The sequence below is a fragment of the Amblyomma americanum genome, chromosome 5 (assembly GCF_052857255.1).
Source record: "Amblyomma americanum isolate KBUSLIRL-KWMA chromosome 5, ASM5285725v1, whole genome shotgun sequence".
Lineage (NCBI taxonomy): Eukaryota > Metazoa > Arthropoda > Arachnida > Ixodida > Ixodidae > Amblyomma > Amblyomma americanum.
Window position 1 is genome coordinate 132,785,496 of NC_135501.1, and position 27,174 is coordinate 132,812,669.

The 27,174-nt window shown below is 49.0% G+C and overlaps 1 protein-coding gene across 1 annotated transcript; it reads left to right on the plus strand.

Moving 5' to 3' along the window:
• Nucleotides 1–8,106: 8,106 nt before the first annotated feature.
• Nucleotides 8,107–9,531, plus strand: LOC144135032 (uncharacterized). Its single transcript, XM_077667801.1, has one exon. The coding sequence runs from the start codon at nucleotides 8,111–8,113 to the stop codon at nucleotides 9,200–9,202; it is 1,092 nt and encodes a 363-aa protein (XP_077523927.1). The 5' UTR covers nucleotides 8,107–8,110; the 3' UTR covers nucleotides 9,203–9,531.
• The last annotated feature ends 17,643 nt before the right edge of the window (nucleotides 9,532–27,174 follow it).

Consider the following 27,174-nt stretch of genomic DNA (forward strand, 5'->3'; position numbering starts at 1 on the left):
GAAGAGAGAGTCACTGTCGGAAACAAATTGTAGACCCTGATCCTCTGCAAAGCTGCTCTAAGGAACTGCTCCAAGCAGCAGCTCTTTTTCTCAGTACATCGTCGCCATCGGCTTTCTTCATTGTGACGTCATTCTGAAATGACTGTTGAGAGGCTTCAAAAAACGAGCTCAAGGAACGAAACGCATTTTTTCACCGATAACTACTGCACTCTAGTGCATAAATGGCAAGTAACGCAATTACAGAAATTTACTCGTCTTTGGCGTCGGCCGCAGATAAACATGGGGCCGGACCAGTGTGACCCACCGTTGGTATTATTGGGGCAGTCTCCCAGGACAAGTACTGTGGGAGTTGGCTGTTAAAGGGTTAAAGAATAAAAACGCGCTCATACTAGCGCTGCTAAAACACATATCATATGAGATATCATGATTCGCATTTTCGATAAGAAGTGCAACGCTTCTCATAACACCAGAGCGAGAAACAATACGGGTTGTGTAATTTTAACGCATGTTGCAGTACGCGAATTTTTCTGCACTATTTGCTGCCGTTAAGGAGCAAGCTGAGAAAAACAGATGAAGAGAAATTTTAGATGAATGACGAAATCTTGACCATGTACTTTGCATTATCCTTTTGCCCGCAAGTTTGAGAAAATGCAAAAGTGGCCTTCACATTACTGTGCGTGCCTAGATGAATTATAAAACAAGAAGGCGCTCAAAAGGTATTAAACTAAGTGTAAAAACAAAAAACACACTGCGGAAGAGACGTTGCAATTAGAGATTAGAGATGAGCAACCTGAGACGGGCTCGACGCGCTTGCTAGGTGTTGCCTGGCGTTGCTAAACCGGGTGCAAAAACACTGCATTTTTTCTTCATATTTTATTCGAAAGAAGGCAGAAATATCTCTTGCGTATGTTCTTTTAAAGCTCTTCGATGATACGCTTGTCTTCTTCCATTTTCATATCAATGCTTTATGATCAGAGTCCTTCAAAGCTTTACGTTCCTCTGAAAACGAGATGTTTTCATTGGTGTTGAGCTTCAGAAGTTAAATCGAACTTGAATAAGAACAGAGGCCTTCTCTGCGCTTGCCTGTTGCATCTGACTTGAGTTTCAGATAAAAAAAGGTTTCTTTTTTCTTCTTCTAGAGATTACTCCCGAACTATGAGGGCGTTTTCTTTCAAATGCACTCGCCGTGTTTGATCCAACGCTGTGCAGAATAAAAATAATCGCATGACTTGTGTTCTACAGTGACTCACATCATTTCCTTTCGAGTATTGTTACGCATGCTTTCATTCCCTGAAAAGCCTAATGAATACAGTATAGCATACGCAGCAGAAAGAGTGGACACCTTATATAGTGAAAAAAAACCCCAAAGGAAGGCACCGAGTATAGAGCATGTTGCGTGAAACAGAGCTCATTTTGCAAGTCCTCATCCTTTGCGCCAACATTCTGTTTACCTTATAATGTGTCAGACACAAATATACCTTTTCTTGAGTTCAGTGGATCAATTGGCCCCAGATAACGCGATATGCAAACTCTGGACACTTAGAAGTATAGCAGGGAAATAAGTGGCTAATTATTATCCGTATGTTTTCATTTGGAAGACATTCTACTTTAAGAACGCGAGTTAAGTATGAGTCACCGAAAGGGGGCTGTATATATTATACAGCTAGCTAGTGTAGAAATATCTGCCGCATTCGCATCAAGCGCTGCGCGTTGATTATCGTAGTCCTCATGCGTCCGCAAACAGCTGAAACAGACAGGTGCGTACTGGACGAACGAGAACAAGAAGTTTATTTCCGTCTTAGAGCGGCCCCCCAACAAAAGTGAAAAAAGAAATTGGTGAAGACGGGCAGATGACCAGGATTGTGCATGTGGGATGAAGAGGCGCTGGAAACGTAAAAGCGCAGCGGCGAAAATGTAGGGCTACGGACAGAAACACACGGAGCTTCGCAGATGGAGAGTGCGAAACAGCAGCGACAGAGCGGCGAATAAAGAGGGCACCACCAAACTTAATTATAACATAGAGGCTGTCGGAGCAGGCAGTCCCGAAAGGTCGGCATAGTAAATGAGTGGCTCCTGTAATAGTGTTAAGCATGTAGCGAAAAACGCATGAAGTGGAAAGTGCAGGTGGTGACCGCAAATCCGGATCGCTACCGTGAAATGACTAGAAGGATAAGAATGGTGTGGAGCGCATTTGGCAGCTTCCTTCAGGTCATAAATTGCAGTTCATCTTTATTCCTCGGGAGGAAGGCATATAAGAGTTGTATCTTACCGGTACTTACCTATGAAGCAGAAACATGGAAGCTAACGAAAAGGCTTCAACTTCAGGAAAGCTCAGCGAGCAATGAAAAGAAACTCGATAGGTGTAGCGCTAAAAAATACGAAGAGGGCAGAGTGGGTCAGGAATCAAACCCGTGTTAATGACACCTTGGTCGAACTCAAGTGGAACAAATGGGCCTGGGGAGGGCATGCTATGCGATAGCAAAATGACCGATGGTCGATGAGAGGAACAGTCTGAATTCCAAAGGAAGGGAATCGCAGCAGGGGGCGGCAGAAAGTTAGGTGGCCCGATGAGATTAAGAAGCTTGCGGGGATGCAGTGGCCGCAGCCGGAACAGGAGAGGGTTAAGTGGAGAGACGCGGGAAATGCCTTTGCCCTGCAGTGGTCGTAGTCTGGCTGATTATGACAGAAAAACGGCGTGTGGAAGCTCATGTTCTCGACACTTAGCGTAAGCGTAAGTAAAGACAATGGAAAGAACAATAAACGAAAGGGGGCGGTGGCATCGTTGTAGCATATTATGTACGCATAAAGCAAACCCCAATGCAAGAAAAAAGCACACGCACTCAAATGTGATCATTCGGCTACCGAAGCAATAACTGCCCTTTCAGGCAAAACAGTTTTATGGCCTGTATGCGAGCGCATATTAATTCGAGATTTTTCTCATGATACCTATACAGGGGCTTAAGGTATAAATATCCTCCGCCACACAAGGCACTAACAAAGGAAGAGGCTACCGGGTGGCGCAGACTGCAGACGGGTATTTTTCCAAATTTACACATACTAAACAAGATGTTTCCGACACAATACAGAGCCACATGCCCGTGGTGCGGGGCGGTACCAACGCTGTACCACATCACATGGTAGTGTGAGCGAAACATAAAATTCCACCAACACAAACACACAAGTCCGGAGCAATGGGAGAGCCGGCTCGTCAGCAGCGAGCTCACGGTCCAAAGGACCCTGGTGCAGCACGCTTACGAGGCAGCGCGGCTCAGCGGAGCCCTGGAATGAGGGCCCGACCTTGAGAAGACGGGATCCGGGATCGCCTGATATGAAGACGACGCGGATCCTGCTGCCGCCGAACTACGCAAATGTTCAATAAAAGTTTTTCACTCACTCACTCATGATTTTTGGGTCGGCATTCTGCACGTCATGTTTGCGTCTCTATTGGCTGGGAGTACACTTGCTTAATAACGTTTTATGGTCGTACTCATGCACCATAAATCCCTGCGGAAACTATAGTGTTGTAAATAGTGGGGCTTTGTTCCAATTTCAATGTGCTAGAACTAAACCCACGGGTCTAAGATTTCGCCGATCTTCATTTGCCCGAAGCCTATGGCAGGTGGCCTACCTGCCATGGTGAGGACACCTGCCATGGTGGGCAGGTGGCAACCAGCCCACCGTGTCGCCACACCACGCTCCCACCTGTGTCTCACAAGCGTCACCGGAGCCAGCACCTAGCTGCCATCGGAGGGCAGTGGCGCATTGCGTATCCGCTGCAGCACTGCGCCAAGATAAGTGCTCCGAGCTATATATCAGAATAAAGTAGAGGACTAATCCCACATTGCGATTTCTCCGATGTTTGTCTGAAAGCTGCTTGACCTTGAACATAAAGCCTCGCAACGAACTCTATGTGAATCTAAAAGTGTAGCGCATGTATTCGCATTTGGCCTAACTACGCTATCATCGGCAGTTTGGTTTTACTTTCTAGCCCGAACTATTCTCTAAAGCAGAAGCTCCCTGACGTAAATAAATGACACTGTTTAGCACCATAGCTGTGCTGTTGCATATGCGACGTCAAGCTTAAATATTTGTGCACGCGCACCATCACTACACTTTAAGAACTAAGTGGAAGACCATTGTGGTGGCCCACCTGATGTGCTCCGGGCTGCAGCTTCCAATGATGATATAAAAGCCTGCGCTGCTTGCTCAGTGTCGTCGCCTACGCGCATTGCTTCCTAGCGCGACCTGACACTGTGTTTGACGGTGCATTCTTCGAGAGCAGTCTTGCAGAAACGTGCACAACGGAGCGCGAAAAGCCTTTCCTTGTTAGGGGTCTCATAGAGAAGCAGTTTCTGTTGGCTGCACTCTCGAGGAAGTGGAATAGCAAGCCCCGAGTGAACCGTTATCTGAAGCGTCAGGCAGCCACATCATACATGCGAAGTCGAGCGACCTCCGAGACTTCCTTCAGTGATGCCCGCCCGCGCTAAGTAATGTTTGGAAATTTGTAATGCCTACGTAGCTAAGTTCCATTTTCTGTTTCAAACACTGCTGGGAGGACAGGATTTCCTAGACGTGATAAATTTTATGCCTGTTCTCACAAGGATCATAGATGTTCTCCTGCAGCGGCACCAACATAGGGCCATGAGCAAAGGGGCGCTTTTGCTGTATGGTGTAGTCAATTTTATGGTGATTTGATAAGCCTGGCTTAGTTTGAGCTTAATTCTTTAGTAATAGGGGAAGGAATCGAGGTGATTTTGAAAGTTTGTGGACCGTGCTGTGTCCACTGAGGATCAAACAGAACCACTCCGGCTTTTTACGGTGACATTAGTGTGCAGTATTCTTTGCTTTACTTCTAACGCTAGGATTCCAACACGAACTTAGTTTAGTTTATGTGATTTTAACGTCTCAAAGCGACTCACGCTATGACGCCTTACTGAAGGGCTCCGGAAATTTCGACCATCTGATGTTCTGTAATGTGCACTGACATCGCGCAGTGTACGGACCGCTCGAATTCCTGATGACTTTTCCACATCGATCGAATACGAAGGCACGAGTTGAATTTTATCTGCACGCGCAAAGAATTCACATGTGTCAGCAAAACTTTTAATAATAATGTTTTTATTGTCTTCTCGCTTAAGAAAAGCTAGCTTTTTTGTAGCGCTTGGTATCGCTCATATTTGAAAGACAGTACATCGGTCTCGACTGAAGACGCTCACTGGGCTGAACTGTACTTTAGAGTCGATTACGCTTAGAACTCACATTTTTAAATAAATGCTGCTTTTAAGAGCTCCCTCGTTATTTCTAAGAAAGCAGTGTTTCTGAGAGAAAGAAATAACAGCTCAAATCAAGTGAGCAGTTCAGTTCATTAATATAAGCTGAAGCCCTCAGAGTACGCCATTACAACTGGGCATCCCTCTACGCCACATAGTTGTGTATCATCTCAACGAGAAATGAATATTGATTTATGTACCTTCTCTTCGGGCTTATACTTTATGTGCATTATTTCTAGAACTAGCAATACATAATGGAATAGGAGAACCCCGAACCTCTACAGCGCTGTATTTAGCATTTTAAATTATGTTCACTTAAGTGAGCCTTTATATTTTGCTTTTACTGCCAATGTCACAGTTCGGATACAAAGAAGGAAGCAGGAGAAGCTGGTTTCGTTAAAAATGCTGATGAGACAGTTGATTTCTGGGCAAAAGCCTTAGGTTAAACTGAAGCGTTCGCTCCTGATTACAACGCGTAGTACAGGCAACCAATTGCCAAAAGTAAATGTCTCGAATTGAATTTGCGCGCGTTCAGAGTTCTGCTTGATGAAGCAACTAATTCTTTTGTGATGGAGCCTTGAATTTAAAGTATATTTACGGCAGCTTCATACTTCCGGTCTATGAAACGTGTCTCGCGTATAGAATACGCAGCCTGATGGTGGCCCTTGATGGCAGCCAAGGTTTTTTTTCCGCTTAATACTGCTCAAAGCGAGCGTAATCAGTCTGTAAATCACGTTAGGCAACGAAAACAACACACTGGGCCCGAGAAACAGGCTTCTTTTTCCGATGGATAATTTCTTCCGGTGTAATTTACAATGCTCCATAACTACGCGATTGATGGAATGTAATTTTACCCGCGAGCTCGTTCTGCGTCTTAAAAACTATTGGTCAGCTGGGCCTGCTCAAATGGCCAGTGTAAACGTCAGTTTTGTTTGTCGTCATTGCTCTCATAGTACCCCGTGGTCCTTATTGGGAACAAAACATTGCAGCCAACCCTCGGAAACTTATTTTGGGTGCTAAAGAAACAGAAACGCGTGGTTCCCACAAAAGGTAATCAAGTGCAGTACACTGACCTACGTGTCCACACAGCCAAGATCTCAGGAAGCATGAATCATGAGAGCGAGATTCTTGAATGAGCTGTTTTGGTATTATGTTCGAATTACTAATACTAAAGAATCGTTCTTCCACATTTTCAAATATTATTGTTGCTTGTAATATGATAGCGCTGTAAATTTGAAAGATGATGTCAACCGTTTACGCTCCCATTACAGTTTGTTACTGTTTGGTGTCTCTAGTATGGCGCTATTAGCTTGCAGTGAATTGTGAAAGGCAGACCATAAAAAGTGAAAAGTATGAAACTGATAAAGCAGCATCCCTACTGGAGCGGGGTAGGCGCCTTTTCTGGGTTAGCTTCGGCAAGTTGATTGCCTTGTTTCTGTAACTTGAACACAATTTCAGTCAGCTCCTTCTATCAGGTTAATATGCTGTGTACTAAGCTGGAGACTATAAAAGTCACGTTAATCAAAGAATAATTGGGCAAATTTCAATAATCCTGCACCTTGTCAAGGGATGACCTCGTTGGAGTTTGGCTTATGTTACGTGTACAACAATGTTACCAGCCAAGCTGGCTTAGTGGCAATGCCAGTCAGCTGGTGAGCTCAGGTTGGCGGAATGGAATATTGGCCCTAGAGGCAGCAGTTTATTTGATTGAAGAAGTTAGGCTTTTAACAACCATAAATCCCAATACGCTCCGCGTTAATTACTGAATGCTAGCAGTACTTGATGCTGAGGCACATGCGTGCACTTGAGCTAGTCTGGTGGCTTGTCTGGCATCCCTCTCTGCGTAGATGTGATTCGCGTGCTATCCGAAGTACAGGGAAAGTTCGCAAAACGGGTTTCAGTGTTGCTCCGATGCAGCCAAAATGCGAAGCTCTCCCCATGCTGTCAGATGATAGTGCGCGTTTGCGAACCTCAGATGTTACAGTTTTATCCTGAGCCCTTCACTGACGTGTGTGTCATAGCCCATATGCGAGTTTCTGACATCTAACCTATTTTAGCGCAAAAAACACATACCATGATATACGTCTCTGTACAAAACGTACTGACAGCGGGGGCTACGGCAAGTGCTGCTGCAGGGAGAAGTTTGTTATCCTGCATTGAATTGAGCAGCGTTCTTCTGTAATATTTCTACAGCGTTTCTGCAGTTTTAGTGAGGAATACATAATGCTGATTTAACTGATATTGGGGTTAAAAATATTTGCTCATTCTTTTTTCAGATATAAATCATTATCTTACCGCAGTTACAATTTAGCTAGCCAAGCGTGTAGAATCCTGCTGGCAAAAAAGCGTCATACTGAATATAAAGACTCCTTTAAACCCCAGGTTTAACGAACATTCGTAGTTTCCTAAATACAGGGCAATTAAAAGTTAAAAAATTCGAAAACAAGTTAGGAGCAGCTGCGAAAGTCACAATTTTAAAATTCGTGTCAATTATCCAGGCAGTCAAGAAATTTCAGTTTTTGAAATTTAAATTAACGTAGTGCAGTTTTTATAGAGGAATAATGCTTTTGTATCCGCGGCGAATTCTCACTTTGGCGAATTCTCATTTAGAACTAAAATCGAAAGTGTGAAGCTATGGAGAACAACACGGCGCTACCCGAATCTATCACCACACAGGAAAAAAAACACTTGTAAATGCAGATCAGAAGAGGAGCAGCGTGGTGACAACGATGAAGAGGAGGACCGGAGGAAAAAGAAGGACAGTGTCTGTGCGGCAATGTGGGCATGTGCCATTGTATGAGGTTAACAGCAACAACACCAGCAAGAACCAACGGACAAAGATGGGTACTGCGGCTGAGGCGGCACTCCGCTGCCTGCCCGTGGTACGGGCCGTCCTCGAGCGGTTGCCCGTCGAAGACCTGTTCAGCTGCGCGCGCTACGCCGAGCTCTGGGAACTGGTTGCCGTCGAGCAGCTCAGCGAGAAACTTAGTTTTTTCGTTCTGCTCCAAGATTATTTCGGCCATGCATCATCGGACCGCGCGCTCGTCGAGGAACTGCGGTGGCGCCTCTGCCTGGCACACAAGGCGCGTAGGGAACCTGCGTCGGCGATCGTTTTCTGCTCCGACAAGCAGTACGAAGCAGTGAGCGTCGCTTCGTGTTTCCCGGACGACACCAGTGTCGTCCAGGTCTTCGTGCCAAGTCCTGTCTCGCTCCAACGAAGAGGTGTTCAGAAACGACGCGCTGCCGGTCTTTGCTTACTGGTACTTTTTGAGCGGTGCCCCGGCACCGAACTTGTCTCTGAGTGTCTACCAGGAGCTCCATGTTTGCCAAGAAATGATAAGTCGCCCTTGGTCGCAGAGTTTCCCAACGCCAGGCATAGGCGCTATCGCTTGACCGGAAAGGTGACGTACCGCCACCGGGAGACTGGAAAACCTGCCCGCTTCGCACTCTACGCCAGCAGCGCATTCAGCCCTGCGACCTTCCGGAGACCACCCAGCCTCTATCACGTAGCCAGCAGCGTGCTGTGGACGACGGGCCTCAAAGTGCTTAAGCATCCTCCGGTAGATGCGCGTGGTCCCCCTGAATGCTGGGGCACCATGCTTTTCGGCGAGAAGGCAAGGGCAACTTCGATCAAGTACCGTGCATCTGCGACAGATCTTCAATTGCGCGATCACTTGAACCGTGTACAAAGGAACTTCGGTGACGTCGACAACGCTTTGGTCCTCTTCCTTCAAGAAGAAACAGTGAACATACCCACAGCCGAAGCAATCTGGACCGCATTTATTGGCGCAGCTGTCGTTCTGGGGACGGCAGTGGATTCCTTAGCTTTGGACGTAAATCTTGTGCCATTTAACTTAGAACCACGCGAAGAAAACGCGTCTACACATTTTCTTGAGAAACCTGTCGTCGTCGCTGTCCATGATGCCAACTAAAGCTTCTCACGCAGTGAACAGGAAGCCGAAATTTTATGCCTGTATGGTGCAGCAAAGCTTTAACTTTTGCCGCCGTTTATGCGATCTGTCTGAGGATAGGAAGCGCTTGAGCACACCTGTTACATTATTTTGCTCAAATTGCGGTCTCCGCAGAACAAGTCTCTATATGACGGTGTGCAGGACGCGAGGAACTTGCCGAGTCGTTGAGACTGGCTCATGTAAGGTACAACACACGAAATGGCCTCGGGCCCTCTGCTCACCCCGACCAGAGGCATTACGTCGCGCGAGCATCAGGTCGCTGCTTTTCTTCAGATCCTCTTCTGATTGTACACGGCTATGGAATAAAGGCTGTGTGTGTTTCTCGCACAAGAATCAACTGATTCGCTACAAGTGATTTATTCGGATGTAGGAAGCAAAACTCATGTTTTTCCTGCACAAGCGCACACTCTGAACTAGGTGAATAAATATTTAAAGAGCATAAAAATTGACACTTTATTTCGGAGCGTCAGTAATAACTCAAGCATAGCTTACGGGGGTACTCGCATTCTTTCCTTCATAGAGTTAAGTTTGCTGTCTCGAACTCATTCGATAAATAAAAAAAATGCTGTATTGAACTTTCGCTTCTGAACCATCAATACAAAGCGGAATTGTAATATTTTCGTTCACTCCAACTGCTCGTCAATTGCACAAAATTCATAATCTGTTTTGTTGAGAATTATTGACTGAGAGCAGACTAAGTTGCGAAAAAACTATGGGGATTGTTTTAATGCAGGCATAGTTTAATGGCTACCTTTCCGCCTCTCCTTTTCCGCAGGATGTCGGCCTTCCGTGCGTAGACAAAATTAGAAAACTTGAGAAATCGAAACATACGCGAGAACGTTGGGTTCCAGTGGGACTCAAACAGACGCCTTTGAATTCCCAGTCAGCGCCTCTGGCAACTCGGCTACCTCCAAAATGCTCCTTGTGAAGTTTCGACACTCTAAACTGGCAGGATTAAACATGGAGTAAGTTTTGCTCTTGCGCACTAGAAAACTATAGGGCACTATAGCGCACCAGAGGACAGCTTATTCCCTGTTTACTCCATATAGGCGTGTTCGTGTTGAGAGTGTATAGTTAGTAATTCTACTTACCTTATCCTTGTTCGATGTAGCGGCCATTGTACGTTTCTTTTAGAGCCATTTCTAGCATTTTACATGTCCAGCATTCATGGAAATATAATTTGAAGATTGGAATATTGCAAGGTGCGGCTGTGGAAATATTGAATTTAATCATCTATTCTTCCATCCCGTAGCAAAATCTTTCTTTCAATTTTTTTCCATGGCTTGTATCCAGCAGTTAAGACACTCTGAGAAAACCAATGGGAAGGTTTTGACACTAGGAAAATAAGTAGTCGTAGTAGCAAAAAATTTCAAGCCCACTGAGGAGACATCTACGGATATATTGAAGGCTATAGTGAACTCTTATGATATTTGAAAAAAATTGCGCTCATAAGCTATTTCCTGCTGAACGTTTTTGTCCAGAATGGTTGGGTATAATCGCGGTTTGCTCGTCCTCCAAGGCACCGTTTAGTGCAAAGAATCAAAAGCCCTTACATTTGCCAAGTTGAATTCCGTTGCGTAATTGCAGTTGGACGGTACCATACTTCTCCAGTTTTGTCGCTTCAACAGTGTCGACCGATTACCACTATAGGTGGCTATTCAGAAGTATTTCTACATTTCTTTAAATACTGTGCTCCATATTCCACTATTGTTTACGTGGTCTTCAATCCGTCTCTGCACGCATAAAACAGGACTTTAGACTGGCGGTTCGAACCCGACCGCGGTGGCTGCGTTTTTATGGAGGAAAAACGCTAAGGCGCCCGTGTGCTGTGCGGTGTCAGTGCACGTTAAAGATCCCCAGGTGGTCGAAATTATTACGGAGCCCTCCACTACGGCATCTCCTTCTTCCTTTCTTCTTTCGCTCCCTCCCTTGTCCCTTCCCTTACGGCGCGGTTCAGGTGTCCAACGATATATGAGACAGATACTGCGCCTTTTCCTTCTCCAAAAACCAATTATTATTATTATTATTAATATTATACTGGCGAATTCAAATGATTTTCGCATTTGTGCTTAAAGGCCGCGGCAGTAAAGGTCCGAAAAAAAAAAGCAAAAAATACTGACGCCAAAGAGAAGAAACAGTAAATTAGACTAATGAACGAACTGTTTTTTCAGCGTTTGTTCTTTTTTTTGCGCCCATGCATTGTTTTACTTTACAGGCACGGCGGCGAGAAACGAGCACAGTGAAACATGCCATGCCCCGAAGAGAAATATTAGAAGAGGTCAAAGCCTCTGGTGTCATCTCGGCTTCGCTGGCCGTATTGACACGAGGATTGGAAGTAGAAGAGGAAAGAGATCGCAGCCTCTAGAAGTAGACGACGCTGAAGTGTAGGTTCGTTTCTCTGGTGCCCTCGTTCAGCCGCTGCAATTCCTTTTCAGTGTAACAACTGTTACACATCTGGTGGAGGTGCTGGGTACGCTTCCCGACCTGCGTACGCCTACGAGATAAAGACGGCACTCACACCGGTCCATCAGCGCCCAAGCCGCCGCCTCCGCGGTGAGACACCTGAGTTCGGGCCTCTTGACAACCCGACGAGGAAGACGCAGCCTCGACCGACGGTCCCACCGGAAATGGCCACAGACAGTAGGTTCCCGGCGCCCATCCTCTACCACACGCCGCGAACACCGCCATCTTTTCACGGCGACGTGTACGAAGATGCGGAAGACTGGCTGGACACCTTCGAGCGGGTCGCCCGCTACAACGGTTGGAGCGACGACCGTAAGTAATAATAATAATTGGTTTTTGGGGAAAGTAAATGGCGCTGTATCTGTCTCACATATCGTTGGACACCTCAACCGCGCCGTAAGGGAAGGGATAAAAGAGGGAGTGAAAGAAGAAAGGAAGAAGAGGTGCCGTAGTGGAGGGCTCCGGAATAATTTCGACCACCTGGGGATCTTTACCGTGCACTGACATCGCACAGCACACGGGCGCCTTAGCGTTTTTCCTCCATAAAAACGCAGCCGCCGCGCTCGGGTTCGAACCCGGGAACTCCGAATCAGTAGTCGAGCGCCCTAACCACTGAGCCACCGCGGCGGGTACGACCGTAAGCTCCATTATGTGTATTTTGCGCTCGAGGACTCCGCTAGGACATGGTACGAGAACCACGAGAGCAACCTGTCCACCTGGGAGACATTTCGCCAAAATCTCATAGCTACATTCCCCAACGCAGACCGCCGGGAGAAAGCTGAAGCTGCGCTTCGCTCCCGTAACCAGCGGACTAACGAAAGCGTCCGCATGTATGTAGAGGACATGACGCGCCTCTTCAAGCGTGCTGCCCCATCCATGGCGGAGGAGACGAAGCTTCGCCACCTCATGCGCGGGGTCAAGCAGGAACTTTTCGCCGGTCTTGTGCGCAGTCCACCGCGTACTGTTGCCGAATTCCTCACGGAAGCGACTACCATGAAGACTACGCTCCTGCAACGAGCCCGGCAATACAATCGGGATGTAAACACGCTTGGGCCCGCTGTTTCTTCGATGCCGCTAGGGAGTGATGCGGCCGTTTTACGGGACATAATCAGGTCGATCGTCAGGGAGGAACTACAAGCCCTCCAGCTGCCTCCCAGCGCGCCGTCTGTTACATCGCTGTCTGAAGTCGTCCTGGACGAGGTGCGCCTAGCAGCACAGCAGCAACAACTGCCTGAGATCCCAAGACAGACTGAGGTCAGACCAACCTATGCATCTGTCCTCTGCCGGGCCCCAACGCCAGGCTACGACGTGAATACCGCGACTCACGCAGCGCAGCAGTCTGGTCTTTCCCGTGTGCCTGCTCGACCAGCTTATCAGCGGCCACGGAAGTATGAAGTGTGGCGTGTACCGGACCGGTGGCCCCTTTGCTACCGCTGTGGTGAGGCGGGACATCTTTACAGGGCCTGCCCGTACCGCCGAGTGGGTCTGCGTGGTTTCACGCCCGACGACCCTTGCCCCCGGAATGGCGAACGACCATTCGAAATTGAAGCTCATCTGTCGGCCCGTCAGAGGCCTGGGACATACGGTCGCTGCGATCCTAGGTCGTCATCTCCGCTGCGTTACCGTTCCCCAAGCCCTCGCCGGGACGCCTGCTACCCTGAGCGGCGTTCTCCCAGTCCACGCCGGGAAAACTAATTCCTGCGGTCTCCGGAGGCAAGGCCGCTGCTGTCGGGAAAACTGAAGATCCTCCGCCGCCGATATACCGATACGCTGATTCCTCACCGGGGCAGGGTAGCGACAGCATCCGACGCGCTACTTCTGATTTGCGTGTGACGATTGACCGAACTGACACCATCGCTTTACTTGATACTGGGGCTGACTATTCCGGGATGAGCCACACCCTCGCCCATGAATTGAGCAAAGTTTTGACACCTTGGTTGGGCCCTAGCATTCGCACGGCTGGTGGTCACCTCATTAGCCCGGCCGGAAGGCGCACAGCCCGAGTCGGCATCCGCGGTTTCGTCTACGTGGGTGAATTCGTCGTGTTGAGCGAGTGTTCGAGAGATTTGATCCTGGGCCTCGATTTTCTACAGGCAAACGGTGCTGTGATCGATCTACACGAGGCGCGAGTCGCATTTTCGACGAAGCAAGCCGTGGCGCACAGTAACACAGAAGGCCCAGGAGTCAACGCTCTGCGTATAGTCGAAGACGACGTAATGCTGCCACCACGGTCCAGTGTGCTGGTGTTAGTGAGGAACGACTCGTTTCACGACTACGAAGGTATTGCGGACAGTCACCCTTCGCTGTTGCTCGAGAATGGTGTGGCTATTGCGCGCGGTCTTGTTGAACTGAATGACGGCTGTGCGACAGTTTTTCTGACGAATTTCACGAACGAAATTCAGCACCTCGCCAAGGGAACGGCCGTCGCCTTCCTCGACGACGTGGATAGGTTGCCGAATCTGTGCCCCGTACAGGTGAATCTTCACGACGATGCCGCACCAAGTAACGCCCTTCAGAAGGTTAAAATCAACCCGGAGTTGTCACCTTATCAGAAGAACCTTCTGTCATCGCTGCTACTTGATTTTAAAGATTGCTTCGCGGCGAGCTCCAAGGTCGGACGTATGCCGGTAGCCAAGCATCGCATTGTCACCGATTCGGCCACGCCACCAGTTTGTCAGCGTCCATACCGCGTTTCGCCTAAAGAGCGCGAAGCTATTAGGACGCAAGTCGATGAAATGCTTGCAGACGACGTTATACAGCCGTCAACAAGTCCGTGGGCGTCGCCGGTGGTCCTGGTGAAAAAAAAAACAACATTTTGCGATTCTGTGTTGATTACAGGAAACTGAATAATGTTACCAAAAAGGACGTATACCCACTCCCGAGGATCGATGATGCCCTTGACCGACTCCGGGACGCCAGGTTCTTCTCTTCCTTAGATCTGAAAAACGGATCTTGGCAGATCGAGGTGGACGAGCGAGACCGCGAGAAAACGGCTTTCGTGACACCCGACGGTCTGTACGAATTTAAGGCGCTCCCGTTTGGACTTTGCTCCGCTCCGGCCACATTTCAATGCATGATGAACACTGTTTTAGCTGGTTTGAAGTGGCAGACGTGCCTTGTGTACCTGGACGATGTGGTCATCTTTTCGTCTAGCTTCGAACAACACTTGCAGCGAATGTGCATTGTCCTTCAAGCTCTTCAGTCTGCACAACTAACGATCAAGCCAGAGAAATGCCATTTCGCCTTCGAGGAGCTCCGTTTCTTAGGACATGTTGTCAGCGCACAAGGTGTTCTTCCAGACCCCGACAAGACTTCCGCCGTCTCCATGTTCCCACGCCCAACCGACAAGAAGGCCCTCCGACGTTTTTTGGGCCTCTGCTCGTGTCACCGCCGCTTTGTTAAAGATTTTTCTCGCCTAGCTGAGCCATTGACTGCCTTGACTCGAGATGACACACCCTTCGTATGAGGAAGTGCCCAAGACGCAGCCTTCGAGGAACTCCGCTGCCGCCTTCAAAGTCAACCAATACTAGCTCATTTTGACGAGAATGCAGAGACTGATGTCCACACTGACGCCAGCAATGTCGACCTCGGAGCGATCCTCGTACAGTGGCAGGACGGCGCAGAGCGAGTAATCGCCTACGCGAGCCGCACACTTTCTCGATCGGAACGGAACTATTCGACGACCGAAAAAGAGTGCCTTGCCGTCATCTGGGCTCTGAGTAAGTTTCGACCTTACATCTACGGCCGACCGTTTCGTGTTGTCAGCGATCATCACTCGCTATGCTGGCTGGCCAGCCTCCGTTTACAGGAGTACGACGTTACGGTCGTCTATAAATCGGGTCGGCAGCACCAGGACGCGGACTGTTTATCACGAGCGCCCGTGGAACCGGCTACGCAAGACATCCCCGAAGATTGCCCTGTTCTTTGTGCCATGAGCATCTCCCGTATGGCGCAGCTTCAACGAGCAGATTCTGAGTTGGCGCCACTTGTTAAGTATCTGGAGGGTTTGAATTCTCATGTACCTCGTGTGTTTCGCCGTGGACTACAGACCTTCATTCTTAGGTGTGGAGTCCTCTACAAGCGCAACTTTGACAGCAACAAAGAGACGTTTTTGCTTGTTGTGCCATCCCAGTTACGCTCCGAAATCTTAAGCGCTTGTCATGATGAACCATCCGCCGGCCACTTGGGGGTTAGTCGCACACTGGCAAAGATTCGGCTTAAGTATTACTGGCCCAATTTACTCCCATCCGTGCGTAGATACGTAACAACATGCCGGGATTGCCAACGGCGCAAATCTCCTCCTCTGAAGCCAGCTGGCTTTCTGCAGCCCATAGCACCACCAAAGACCCCTTTTCAGCAAATTGGCATAGACCTCCTCGGCCCTTTTCCGAAGTCGACCAGAGGAAACCGGTGGATTGCGGTCGCGACAGATTATTTGACCCGATACGCTGAGACCACGTCACTTGCAAACGGTACTGCTGCTGAAGTCGCCGACTTCTTCGTCCACAACATCGTCCTGCGTCATGGCGCTCCTGCAGCTACCATTACTGGCCGTGGAGCTGCATTTACGGCCCGCTTCACTCAGGCTGTACTCAAGCTCACGCACACTAGCCATAGACGTACAACAGCCTACCACCCGCAGACAAATGGCTTGGTAGAACGCCTCAACAGGACCTTGACCGGCATGCTTTCCACGTATATTGATATCGAGCACAAGACATGGGACGAAATTCTCCCATACGCAACATTCGCGTATAATACCGCGCAGCAAGAGACGACGCAGTTCACTCCGTTCGAATTAGTCTTCGGTCGACAGGTTACCACCCCCCTCGATGCTATGCTACCCGTAAACCCCCCTGACAGTGAGAGTGAACTTTTTGTCGACGTCGCCACCTATGTTCAGCGCGCGGAAGAAGCACGGCAACTGGCCAGACACCGCATTCACCGTCAGCAGCAGATCGACGCTGACCGCTACAACCTTGGACGCCGCTACGTTACCTACCACCTAGGCGACTATGTGTGGGTTTGGACGCCCGTTCGTCGTCGCGGGCTGTCCGAAAAGTTACTGCGCCGCTACTTCGGCCCTCACCTTGTTGTCCGCCACCTCAGCGACGTAACGTACGAAGTTGCACCAGCCTCGCCAGCTCGTTCATCGCACAACGGCAAGCGCAGCGACGTTGTGCATGTGGTGCGAATGAAGCCGTACTACGAGCGACCCCCCGAGTGACTTTCCGGCTGCATGTAGTCCTATTCCGTGATGTCAGACTCGTGGTGTACATCTTGAACACTTTTTCTGCCCGCTATTCGGTCTGACGGTAACACCGCATCGGGGCGATGCTCCTGAAGAGGGGGCAGTGACACGAGGATTGGAAGTAGACGAAGAAAGATCGCAGCCTCTAGAAGTAGACGACGCTGAAGTGTAGGTTCGTTTCTCTGGTGCCCTCGTTCAGCCGCTGCAGTTCCTTTTCAGTGTAACAACCGTTACAGTATTTCCGGCCAAGGAAAACGAAAAAACTTAGGCGGGCTGTGCCTTTACGCGCTTGCTAAGGAATCAGAAATGGCTCGCATTAATCACAAGCCCTCAACTACGCAGCCCCCGACAGCGCATTTTAGATCTTAGGGCATTAAAATGCAGCCATTTACAGTTCCCGAGTACGCTGAACCTCGCAGAAAAGAGAGAAAATTGCACGGATATCTCGGCTGGCAATAAACCAGCCGATATCACTACCCTGATCAGATACAATGAAATGAAAGTCGCGCGTCGCGCAGAAGCGGCCAAGGCGGCTGAGTCGTAGAGAAGCGCCGTGCATGCCTGAGGAAAGTTCGAGGGTTGTTTTCAGGGTGAAGTGAAGGGGTTAACTCTCGCTGTGTACATGAACGCCTTCATGGCAGAAAAGCGTCGCTCATAAACGAGAAACGCAGCCAAGGCAAAAACGTGATAAACAGAACGCAGGGCCACCTGAACAAGTAGGAGCCAAAAAAGTGCATGAAGTATAGACCTTTTCACTGTTTACAACATGATTGAGCGAGCGTACTTGTTGAAGTGTGCTGCGTATGCTCCGTAGATGCCTGTATGAAATCAGACAATCAGACCGCTGCTGGCACAGCCTAGTGTAAATATGGCTCCTCCCAAAAAGGGTAATGTGAAAAGGTCTATGCGCACAGACCTTCAAGGCGCCACTGGTCACTCGGTGCCGGAGGAAGCTTAACGGTGCGCAGGGTTGTGTTTGAAGTTGACGTTGATCATATGGCCTTCGTCATGATTGATGGCAGGAATGATTAGCGCAACGAAACGTCTGATCAATGCTTGCTGGCAACGCTCGGTGTCTACACATGCAATGAAAACGCGGCTTCGCACGCTCGAATTCGTGCAGCGGAATAGTCATGGTGCCGTACACAGTAGGCCACAAGCTGCTTTTAATGGAACTCTTCTTAAATGAAGCGCACTTTTGTACTCTGTTCACATGCACTGTGATATCAATTGTTGTTCCGTAACAAATCTATCTGCCCTGAGCATTACCTGGATACGCGGGAAGAGTCATGACCTTTAACTCCTGGCCTCGGGTAACGCTGCAGCAAACAAGTAGCTTGTTTTTGGGAAGGCTATTTATAAACATTCTGCGCTGGCTGCAACATTTGTCTGCCTTAATAGGTACCTTACTCCGCCGGACTGTCTGCATGCTGTGGCGCCGACTGATTATTTCGCTGCGGTGTTTTGTGACACAGAAGAGCTGGCGGATATAACTTTTCCATTCCTGATCATTATTAGCTCATCTACATCCACTGCAGGGCAAAATTCTTTTCCCTAATTGTCCATAAGCCAGAAGTCTGCTAGTAGCGGCCAGCTTGGCAGTAGAAGCACCAAAAAACACTAAGCTGCTTGAGATGAGTGAGCGACATGAACGTTGTAGGCAAGCGATTATGCTCGTTATACAGATTATACACTGAGAAAAGTTGCGGTGTACATGCAGCAGTTGTGTGTTCAATGAATTAGACGATGACTGCAGCTTTTGGAATCAAGTCATATCCATCAACGCTTATGGGTTTTGCCCCCTAAAGCAGAGAATAATGAATTTCCTCTGCGGTCTCTCTAAAAAAAAACATGACTGTCGATGTGCAACAATGGACTTATGAGTGCCCCTAATTAAATCCCAATCTTTTTTATAGCTAACTGTTCTCAGAGATTTTATACAGCTAAAATGGTACCACCCATTCCGTATTAGGCACTAAGCCACTTGTAGTCTGTACTCACTGAGCAGTAATCTACGGATGCGGTTAGAGACACACAAAGAAAGGAACATGCTTGTCGGCCATGGGGAATTTTATTTTTTTAAGAAGCTTGAAAACTTGAATGGTGTAAATATTCGATAAAATGCATTATGAAAATTTTTATAAGGAAGTCTCAGGAAGACTTTTTATTACACACAGTTGATTTTGAGCATTACATGTGTGTTCCTTTCATGGTTCGCTCCTTAAATTTCAAAAACAAAGAAACTCAGAACCAAATTCAAGCGCTTGAACTTGAGCTTTTAATCAAAAGATACCACAAGGAAAAAGTTGGCTTGTAATGTTGTTATCTATTTTCGGCGCAGTAATTTTTATATATATTGCATCGTTTCCTGGCGCGGGATTTTTGCTGTTTTCTCGTTTATATGCTGTGGAAGCCATAAGGTTCAGCTTGCCAAGGAAAACACATATGATTTTCGTACCTATCATAAAAGAAAGCGCAATAAAAAATGCTAAGTGTCCCGTGTGCAGCTTATCAATAGCAAAGAGCTTGACGGCAATACACTAGGTTGTGATATTGAAAGTAAAGAAAATAGGACGAAGTAAGAGCAGCGCAGATAAAAGCAACAAAAAAATGTAGATTGCCTTTCGAAGTTTATAGAGCCAGGTAAGCCTCTTTTTGACCGTACATTGGTCGAAAGGGGCTGTAATTTATGACATTGCTCGCACCAAGTAGCCAGTATATAATGCAAGATTATGTCAGTCCATTGGCACATTTTCACAATCTCAGAATACTGGACTACATTTTCTGCAAAAGGCAACATTCACTCACAACATTGGAAGACGATACTGTGATGCGCAGCATGCAGTAGCCATAATTTCGTGAGCTATTCTTTCGAGCACACTGTCAAAGAGGAAAGGCACAGCAAACTAACATTGGTGTGTTACCTCAGAAGTCAGAAGTTTATACAATCGCATTGTTATTCCGGAAGTAAAGGTTCAGAACTAAAATTTATCGGGGCATATAGCAAAGCAAGAAAAAACGAACAATCCGAACCACCTAAAAAGGCTGCACTGAAGCATAGTCTTGCGTTCGTTTCATGTCGGCAAAAAGCAAACCTTTAGGGCCGATAATGGTAAAAATGTGCGCTTAAAATCGCCACGAATAGAAGTTGTAGCTGATGTTTTTTCATGCGAGAAAACATTATTATTTACATTGTGTTGCCCGTTTTGATGCATCTGTTTGGTTGTTGGTCCAGCATGCAGGAAAAATAAACGGAGGCAAGCTTGCATGATGTCACTGTTGACGCAACTGTAAATTTTTCCTCAGCAGCGTCCATGTACAACCAGAAAAATAATACCATGTCCCACTGCGAAACACCATAAAAAATGTTCATTTATGTGCACCTTGCGTCGAACAATTATAATTTAGGAAGATAACATACGCGTCGGCAAGTACGTAGGTCATTATTCTCCTTGTAAGGCAGGCAAAAGCTATGCGAAAAACGCACACACGGCGCTTTTGTTACTGCCCCTATAAAGCTGAAGTAATTTCTCAGCGGCAAGCCACACGACAGCGGCAGCGCTTTATTGCATTAATTTCGCAAACTGTACCTGGCGAAGGACCACTGGGTAATAAATAACGCTGCCGCGCACGAGAGAGCGGATATGAAAAATCTTAATGAAACAAAAGCGGAGCTGGCTTTTTGTGTCGCTTCTAGCAGCCGCATAGAAAGCGACGAGATGGCCTGTCCGAGTTAAACAGTATCGACTCGGCAGCATTGAGTCGACGGACTTCGCCTTGCCGGCTATGGCATCTATTGTATTTTGAGGGTGCCTTAAGCTCACATTTCGGCAAAGATATTTCATATCGAATATTGCTTATGTCGGCTCCTGCTCCTTTCAAAATAGCAGAATGGCAAAATAAGCAAAGATAGTAAAAGCAGCGTATTTTGCTTTGACTCTGCTCCCAACGCCACGTTTAGAGATGGGCTGCTTTATGGTACTGCCAGCGAAGAGCGCGGCATTCAGTTCTTTATGTACGGAGGGTGCAGGAATTTTTATTCTTTCTCGCAGCCTTCCGATAAATTTCTAAGTATAATAACGACGTGTAATTTTGCGTCACACGTGCAGTGTGGCTGGGCGGGATTTCGGAGACAGGTCAGGCAGGAATGTTCAGTTTGAAAAAGGGTGCAGAAACTGGCACGAAGAATACATGCACAACAGAAGGCTTGCTTGGTAAGCTCCGCTGATGATAGATATTGAAAGTGAATAAAGTTTGTTCTCGCATAAGTTCTAATGCAGTTTCTTCGCACACTGTGTACAATGCCGAAGGGTGAATACACCCGTGACGCAGTGACAACGGTGGGACGAGTAGCCAGCAAAGGTTTCTCGAGCAATGTGCGCACGACGGCTTTTGTTCCCGTCAATAAACCAAGTGCCAATGAATAAAAATCTAGGTCGTGGCCTTAATACCCGCTTTCTCACATGAAGTTGCCTAGCCGCAATGCCCTCGCACGCACGAGAAAGGCTTCTCACGTCCTATATAGGTGTGATGTTGAAGAAGCCTTCATGGAATTCGGGTGGTACATTTAGGTGTTAGAAAACTTGATGAAAGGGCGAGCTCAACTCGCCACTCGGGTCTTGTTAAAATTATTCGCTGCTTAGGAGACAAGTAACCAGGCGTAAATAATGGACACGAATGCTACAAGCATGAAAAGAAGCGTACAAGAACGTCGATGGAAATTGCGCGATTCCTAAACTTTTAAAGCAGAGCTTAGAAACGAACTACCTTTAGGCCTCTTCTCCTAACATGGTTTGTGGCTCAGCATGAGTTTTGACTTCGCTGCATTCTGCAGCAACGCCCTCTCGGTGACCAGCTGCTCTATTTTCCCAATTGAGACGTCTCCGTGATAACGTATTCTCGACGATACCGGCTCATAATAGTTGTGTTACTTAATCCCTGGTTACGTTTGGCTGAAAAAACAACGGTTGCGTGGTTTAACGCCGGCATCAGGAAGAACTTGAGCAGTACGTGTGTATCACGTCCAGATTATGTCCTAGGTCTAACATCTCCAGAACCTGCCATTGGCTATGCTTACCATTGGCTACGCCCGCCTTGGCTCAGGACACACGGTAGTGATATAAAACGACGACGTCTAGACGTCTTGTTTATTCCGAGACAAATACCGAATGAAGACATGGCATTCACCTGTCTGAGCTGCTACAGCAGCGGGTGTCTATTGACCGAAGCTCTGGGTCTTGTATTTAAAAACACTACAGAGCTCGCCTAAGGATCTATATTCTCGCCTAAAAAAAAAGATACTGCTCCCCAACCTGCGTGCTATATTGTCATGTAGTGGTGACGGCAGTCGAAGCAGCGATGAAGACGGACGAAAGGGTCTTCTAAAAGGACTGTTTATTGGGCTGACTTGCACCCAAAATGGACTGAATCACTCGGCGGCGGCGAAGCGACAAGCGTGCTCGGCGGTCGTCGGAACAGAATGCCCGCCGCTGTCGGCCGTGCTCAATCTAAAGCTGATAGCGAACATTCGAGATAAAGGGCGCAAAGTTACTAGAACATTCCGGAACAACGTAGAATCAGCTTTGCCTGGCTGCGATCAATCGAGATAAATCTAGTCGCGTCTTGCGTCGCAAACAAAGCGATAAGGTGGTGTCGCGGCAGATTTGAAAAACGAACAAACACTGCAAATATTGGCGGCATTGCTCCCCTCTCAAAGAAGCATCGACCCGATGCATTAAAACAAATAATGCGACTATTAAGGGAAAAAAAACGGATCTTGCGAAAATAGGGCATGGAAATGCAGCGGCCTTTAGCGCGCATAATACGGCTTCAGACGGACTACATGGACAACTTCTGGTCGTACGCGGCGTCGCTGGGATGCAGTCATTGCGTCAGGGATGACTTCATAATCCAGTTCACCCAGCCGACGAAGAACCTTGTACGGGCCGAAATAGCGGCGGAAAAGCTTTTCACTCAATCCACGGCGGCGAATGGGCGTCCACACCCAAACTTGGTCTCCCGGCTTGTATTCCGCGTTGCGTCTTCGTAGGTTGTAGCGTCTGGCGTCGGACCGCTGCTGATCTTTGATCCGTAATCGGGCAAGCCTTCGAGCTTCTTCTGCGCGTTGAAGGTAGGCGGCAACGTCGACGTTCTCTTCTTCTGTAACGTTGGGCAGCATGGCGTCTAGCGTGGTCGTGGCATCCCTGCCATGGACGAGCCTAAAAGGCGTCATCTGGGTGGTCTCCTGCACTGCGGTGTTGTAGGCGAAGACGACGTAAGGCAGGATGACATCCCAGGTTTTATGTTCGGCATCGACATACATAGCGAGCATATCGGCGATGGTTTTGTTCAGGCGCTCGGTCAGTCCGTTGGTCTGCGGATGGTATGCAGTTGTCCTCCGGTGGCTGGTTTGGCTGTAGCGCAGGATGGCTTGCGTGAGTTCCGCCGTAAATGCTGTTCCTCTGTCCGTGATGAGCACATTGGGGGCGCCGTGTCGAAGAAGAATGCACTCCACGAAAAATTTGTCCACTTCTGCTGCTGTTCCGTTCGGTAGGGCTTTCGCCTCGGCGTAGCGGGTCAGGTAGTCGGTCGCTATGATGATCCACTTATTTCCAGATGTTGACGTTGGAAAAGGGCCAAGCAAGTCCATGCCAATCTGCTGAAAGGGTCTTGAGGGAGGTTCAATGGGGTTCAGAAATCCTGCTGGTCGTGTGGGAAGAGTCTTTCGTCGCTGACAATCTCGGCATGTTTTCACATAGTGTGCGACATCGGCAGACAGTCGGGGCCAGTAATACTTGTCTTGAATGCGGCGGAGGGTGCGAGTAAACCCGAGATGTCCAGCTGTCGGCTCGTCGTGTGAAGCCTGTAGAACTTCTTCGCGGAGACAAATAGGTACAACAAGGAGGTAGGCTGTTTTGTTCGCTGTAAAGTTCTTCTTCACAAGGACCTCATTCTGCACACAGAAAGAAGACAGTCCTCGCTTGAATGAAGCGGGGGGTGAAGAAACCTTGCCTTCCAGGTACTCGATAAGGCCTTTTAGGTTGGGGTCCGAGCGTTGCTGCTGAGCAAAAGAGCTTGCGCTGATGGGTCCCAGGAAGGCGTTCTCATCGTCGTCCAGCGGCGGTGCATCTACAGGGGCTCGTGAGAGGCAATCGGCGTCAGTGAGCTTGCGTCCGGACTTGTAAACGACGGTGACGTCAAACTCCTGGAGACGCAGACTCCATCGAGCGAGTCGGCCAGGGGGATCCTTCAAATTGGCAAGCCAGCAGAGCGCGTGGTGGTCGCTGACCACCTTGAACGGCCGTCCGTAGAGGTAGGGGCGGAATTTCGACGTAGCCCAGATGATGGCAAGGCACTCCTTCTCAGTGGTCGAATAGTTAGCCTCGGCCTTGGAAAGGGAACGGCTAGCGTATGCGATGACCTTCTCCAGCCCGTCACTTTTTTGAACGAGAACGGCGCCTAGTCCCACGCTGCTTGCGTCGGTATGAACTTCAGTATCGGCGTTTTCATCAAAATGCGCAAGGATCGGTGGAGACTGTAAACGACGCTGAAGTTCCTTGAAGGCTTCTGCTTGCGGCGCTTCCCATTTAAACGGCACGTCTGCCTTCGTCAGTTGGGTCAGGGGCTCGGCGATGCGCGAAAAGTTTTTCACAAATCGTCGGTAATATGCGCATAGTCCGAGAAATCTGCGCACTGCTTTCTTATCGGCCGGCGGTGGAAACTGTTCAATAGCAGCTGTTTTCTGCGGGTCTGGGCGTACTCCATCCTTGCTAACGATGTGGCCTAGAAACAGCAGCTCTTCGTAGGCAAAGTGGCATTTCTCTGCTTTCAAGGTTAGGCCAGACGACTTGATTGCGTCTAGTACTGTTCGAAGTCTTTTGAGGTGCTCTTCAAAGTTCGAGGCGAAGACAACGACGTCATCTAAGTATACCAGACAAATCTGCCACTTCAGGCCTGCCAGCACTGTATCCATTACTCGCTGAAATGTCGCTGGTGCGGAACAGAGACCAAATGGCATCACCTTGAACTCAAACAGCCCATCCGGAGTTATGAATGATGTCTTCTCGAGATCTCTTTCATCGACCTCAATTTGCCAGTAGCCGCTCTTGAGGTCCATCGATGAGAAATATTTGGCGTTGCAGAGGCGGTCCAGTGTGTCGTCGATGCGGGGGAGGGGGTAGACGTCCTTCTTTGTTATGTTGTTCAAGCGGCGGTAATCCACGCAGAATCGAAGTGCGCCGTCTTTCTTTCTCACTAGAACAACCGGTGCCGCCCATGGGCTGTTTGAAGGCTGGATGACGTCGTCGCGAAGCATTTCTTCGACTTGGTCCCGGATGGCTTGTCGTTCTCGCGGAGACACACGGTAGGGGCTTTGACGGAGAGGTCGGACGTGTTGATCCGTTATAATGCGATGCTTGGCAATTGGCGTCTGTCGCACCTTCGGCGATGTCGAAAAGCACTCACTGTAGTTTTGAAGCAGATTGCGGATCTGGTCTTGTCTGTTCCGGTGCAGGGCTGGGTTGATGTCGAAAGTGGGCGAGTTCTCTTGGTCATGCGGATCTTCTGCGGAGGGGTCGGAGAGGGCGAAGGAATCTCGTACGTCAGATATTTCGTCGTAGAAAGCAATCGTCGTTCCTCTGTTAATATGCCGGTATTCTTCGCTGAAGTTAGTCAGCAGTACTTCGGCCTGGCCATTGCGGAAATGTGCGATGCCTCTTGCGATGCTGATTCCTCGGTCTAGTAGCAACTGCATGTTCCCCTCGATGATGGCTTCAGTGTTTATGGCTTTCGTGGCGCCTACGGTCACGATAACGCTTGAACGGGGTGGGACGCTCACTTCTTCCTCCAGGACACTTAGGGCAACGTGATTTTCCCGAGTTTTCATCGAAGCGATGGCTTCGTCCGTCGAAAGCGTGATCAGCTTGGATCGCAGGTCGATGATCGCCTGATGCTCATTAAGGAAATCCATACCCAAGATCACTTCGCGGGAGCATTGCGGTAGCACAACAAAGGTCGCAGGATAGGTATGTCCTTTGACAGTCACTCGCGCTGTGCATCGTCCTGATGGCGAAATGAGGTGGCCCCCAGCGGTGCGAATTTGTGGGCCGTCCCAAGCCGTTGTGCCTTTTCTGAGCTGCGCAGCGAATGTTCCATTCATCACCGAGTAATCGGCTCCTGTGTCGACTAGAGCGGTAACTTTCCGGCCGTCGATAGCCACTTCTAGGTCGGAGGTCCTGGCTCTTGCATTGCATGTCGCCCTCGGCGTCGGGTCACGGCTTCGTCGCGTATGCGAGTCACGGGTTGGGCGTGTGGTCGAAGCTCCTCTGGGTGGCAGCGTCGATTTCAAGGTAGCTTGCGTCGTGGTCGAGGTTCTCATTGTGTGCGGCGTCGGTGCAGCGAGTGTCGGTTCTTCATGCGGCGTCGCGGGTGCAGCGTCTTCATGGGGCGTGGTCGGTGGAGGATCTTCGGCGTTTAGCTCGTGAGCAACCTCACCTCCAGAGGTTGCTGGGTTTAGTTACCCCTACGGGGGCTGGGCGACCTTCCTCGTACCGCGGCTGCGTAGCTGCGGCGTGGCGATGCAAAGCGCGAGGTTGACGGCGATGGTGAGCGCGAAAAGCGGTTCGGCGTGTACTCTTCTCGACGCAGGTACTCGTCGATTTCGTGCGGACGTTGTCCGAAGCATGGTCGTGGGGCGTTAACGGCAAATCCTCGAAGACCGATACGTCGGTACGGGCAGTGACGAAGAATATGGCCGGCCTCACCGCAATGGAAGCACAACGGCCGGTTGTCGGAAGTCCTCCAGGCGTCGCATTTCCTGGGGCTTGAGCGTCGGTCATAGGCTGGGCGGGCGGGGTCTGGGAGGCGGCGTTGTGGAACGATTGGCTCATCTCGGGGAGGACGTGGGGGTTGTCGCTGGGGCTGAGCGGTACTTACTGCAGCGGCGTAGGTCATGTGCTGGGGTTCTGTGGCCGTCGGGGTGCCAAGTGCCTGTTGCACTTCTTCCCGTACCACATCCATCAGAGTAGCTGCTTGTGGCTGTGGGGAAGATGGCAGTAATCGGCGTAGCTCCTCTCGGACGATTTCGCGGATAACATCCCGCAAGCTGTCGCTGGTGGCGGCCGGCGTGTCCGAACGGATTGCACAGGCAGAGGAAGGGCGATTGTACTGCCGAGCTCGAACGTCGAGGGTATTCTCAATCGTGCAGGCTTCTTGCATAAAC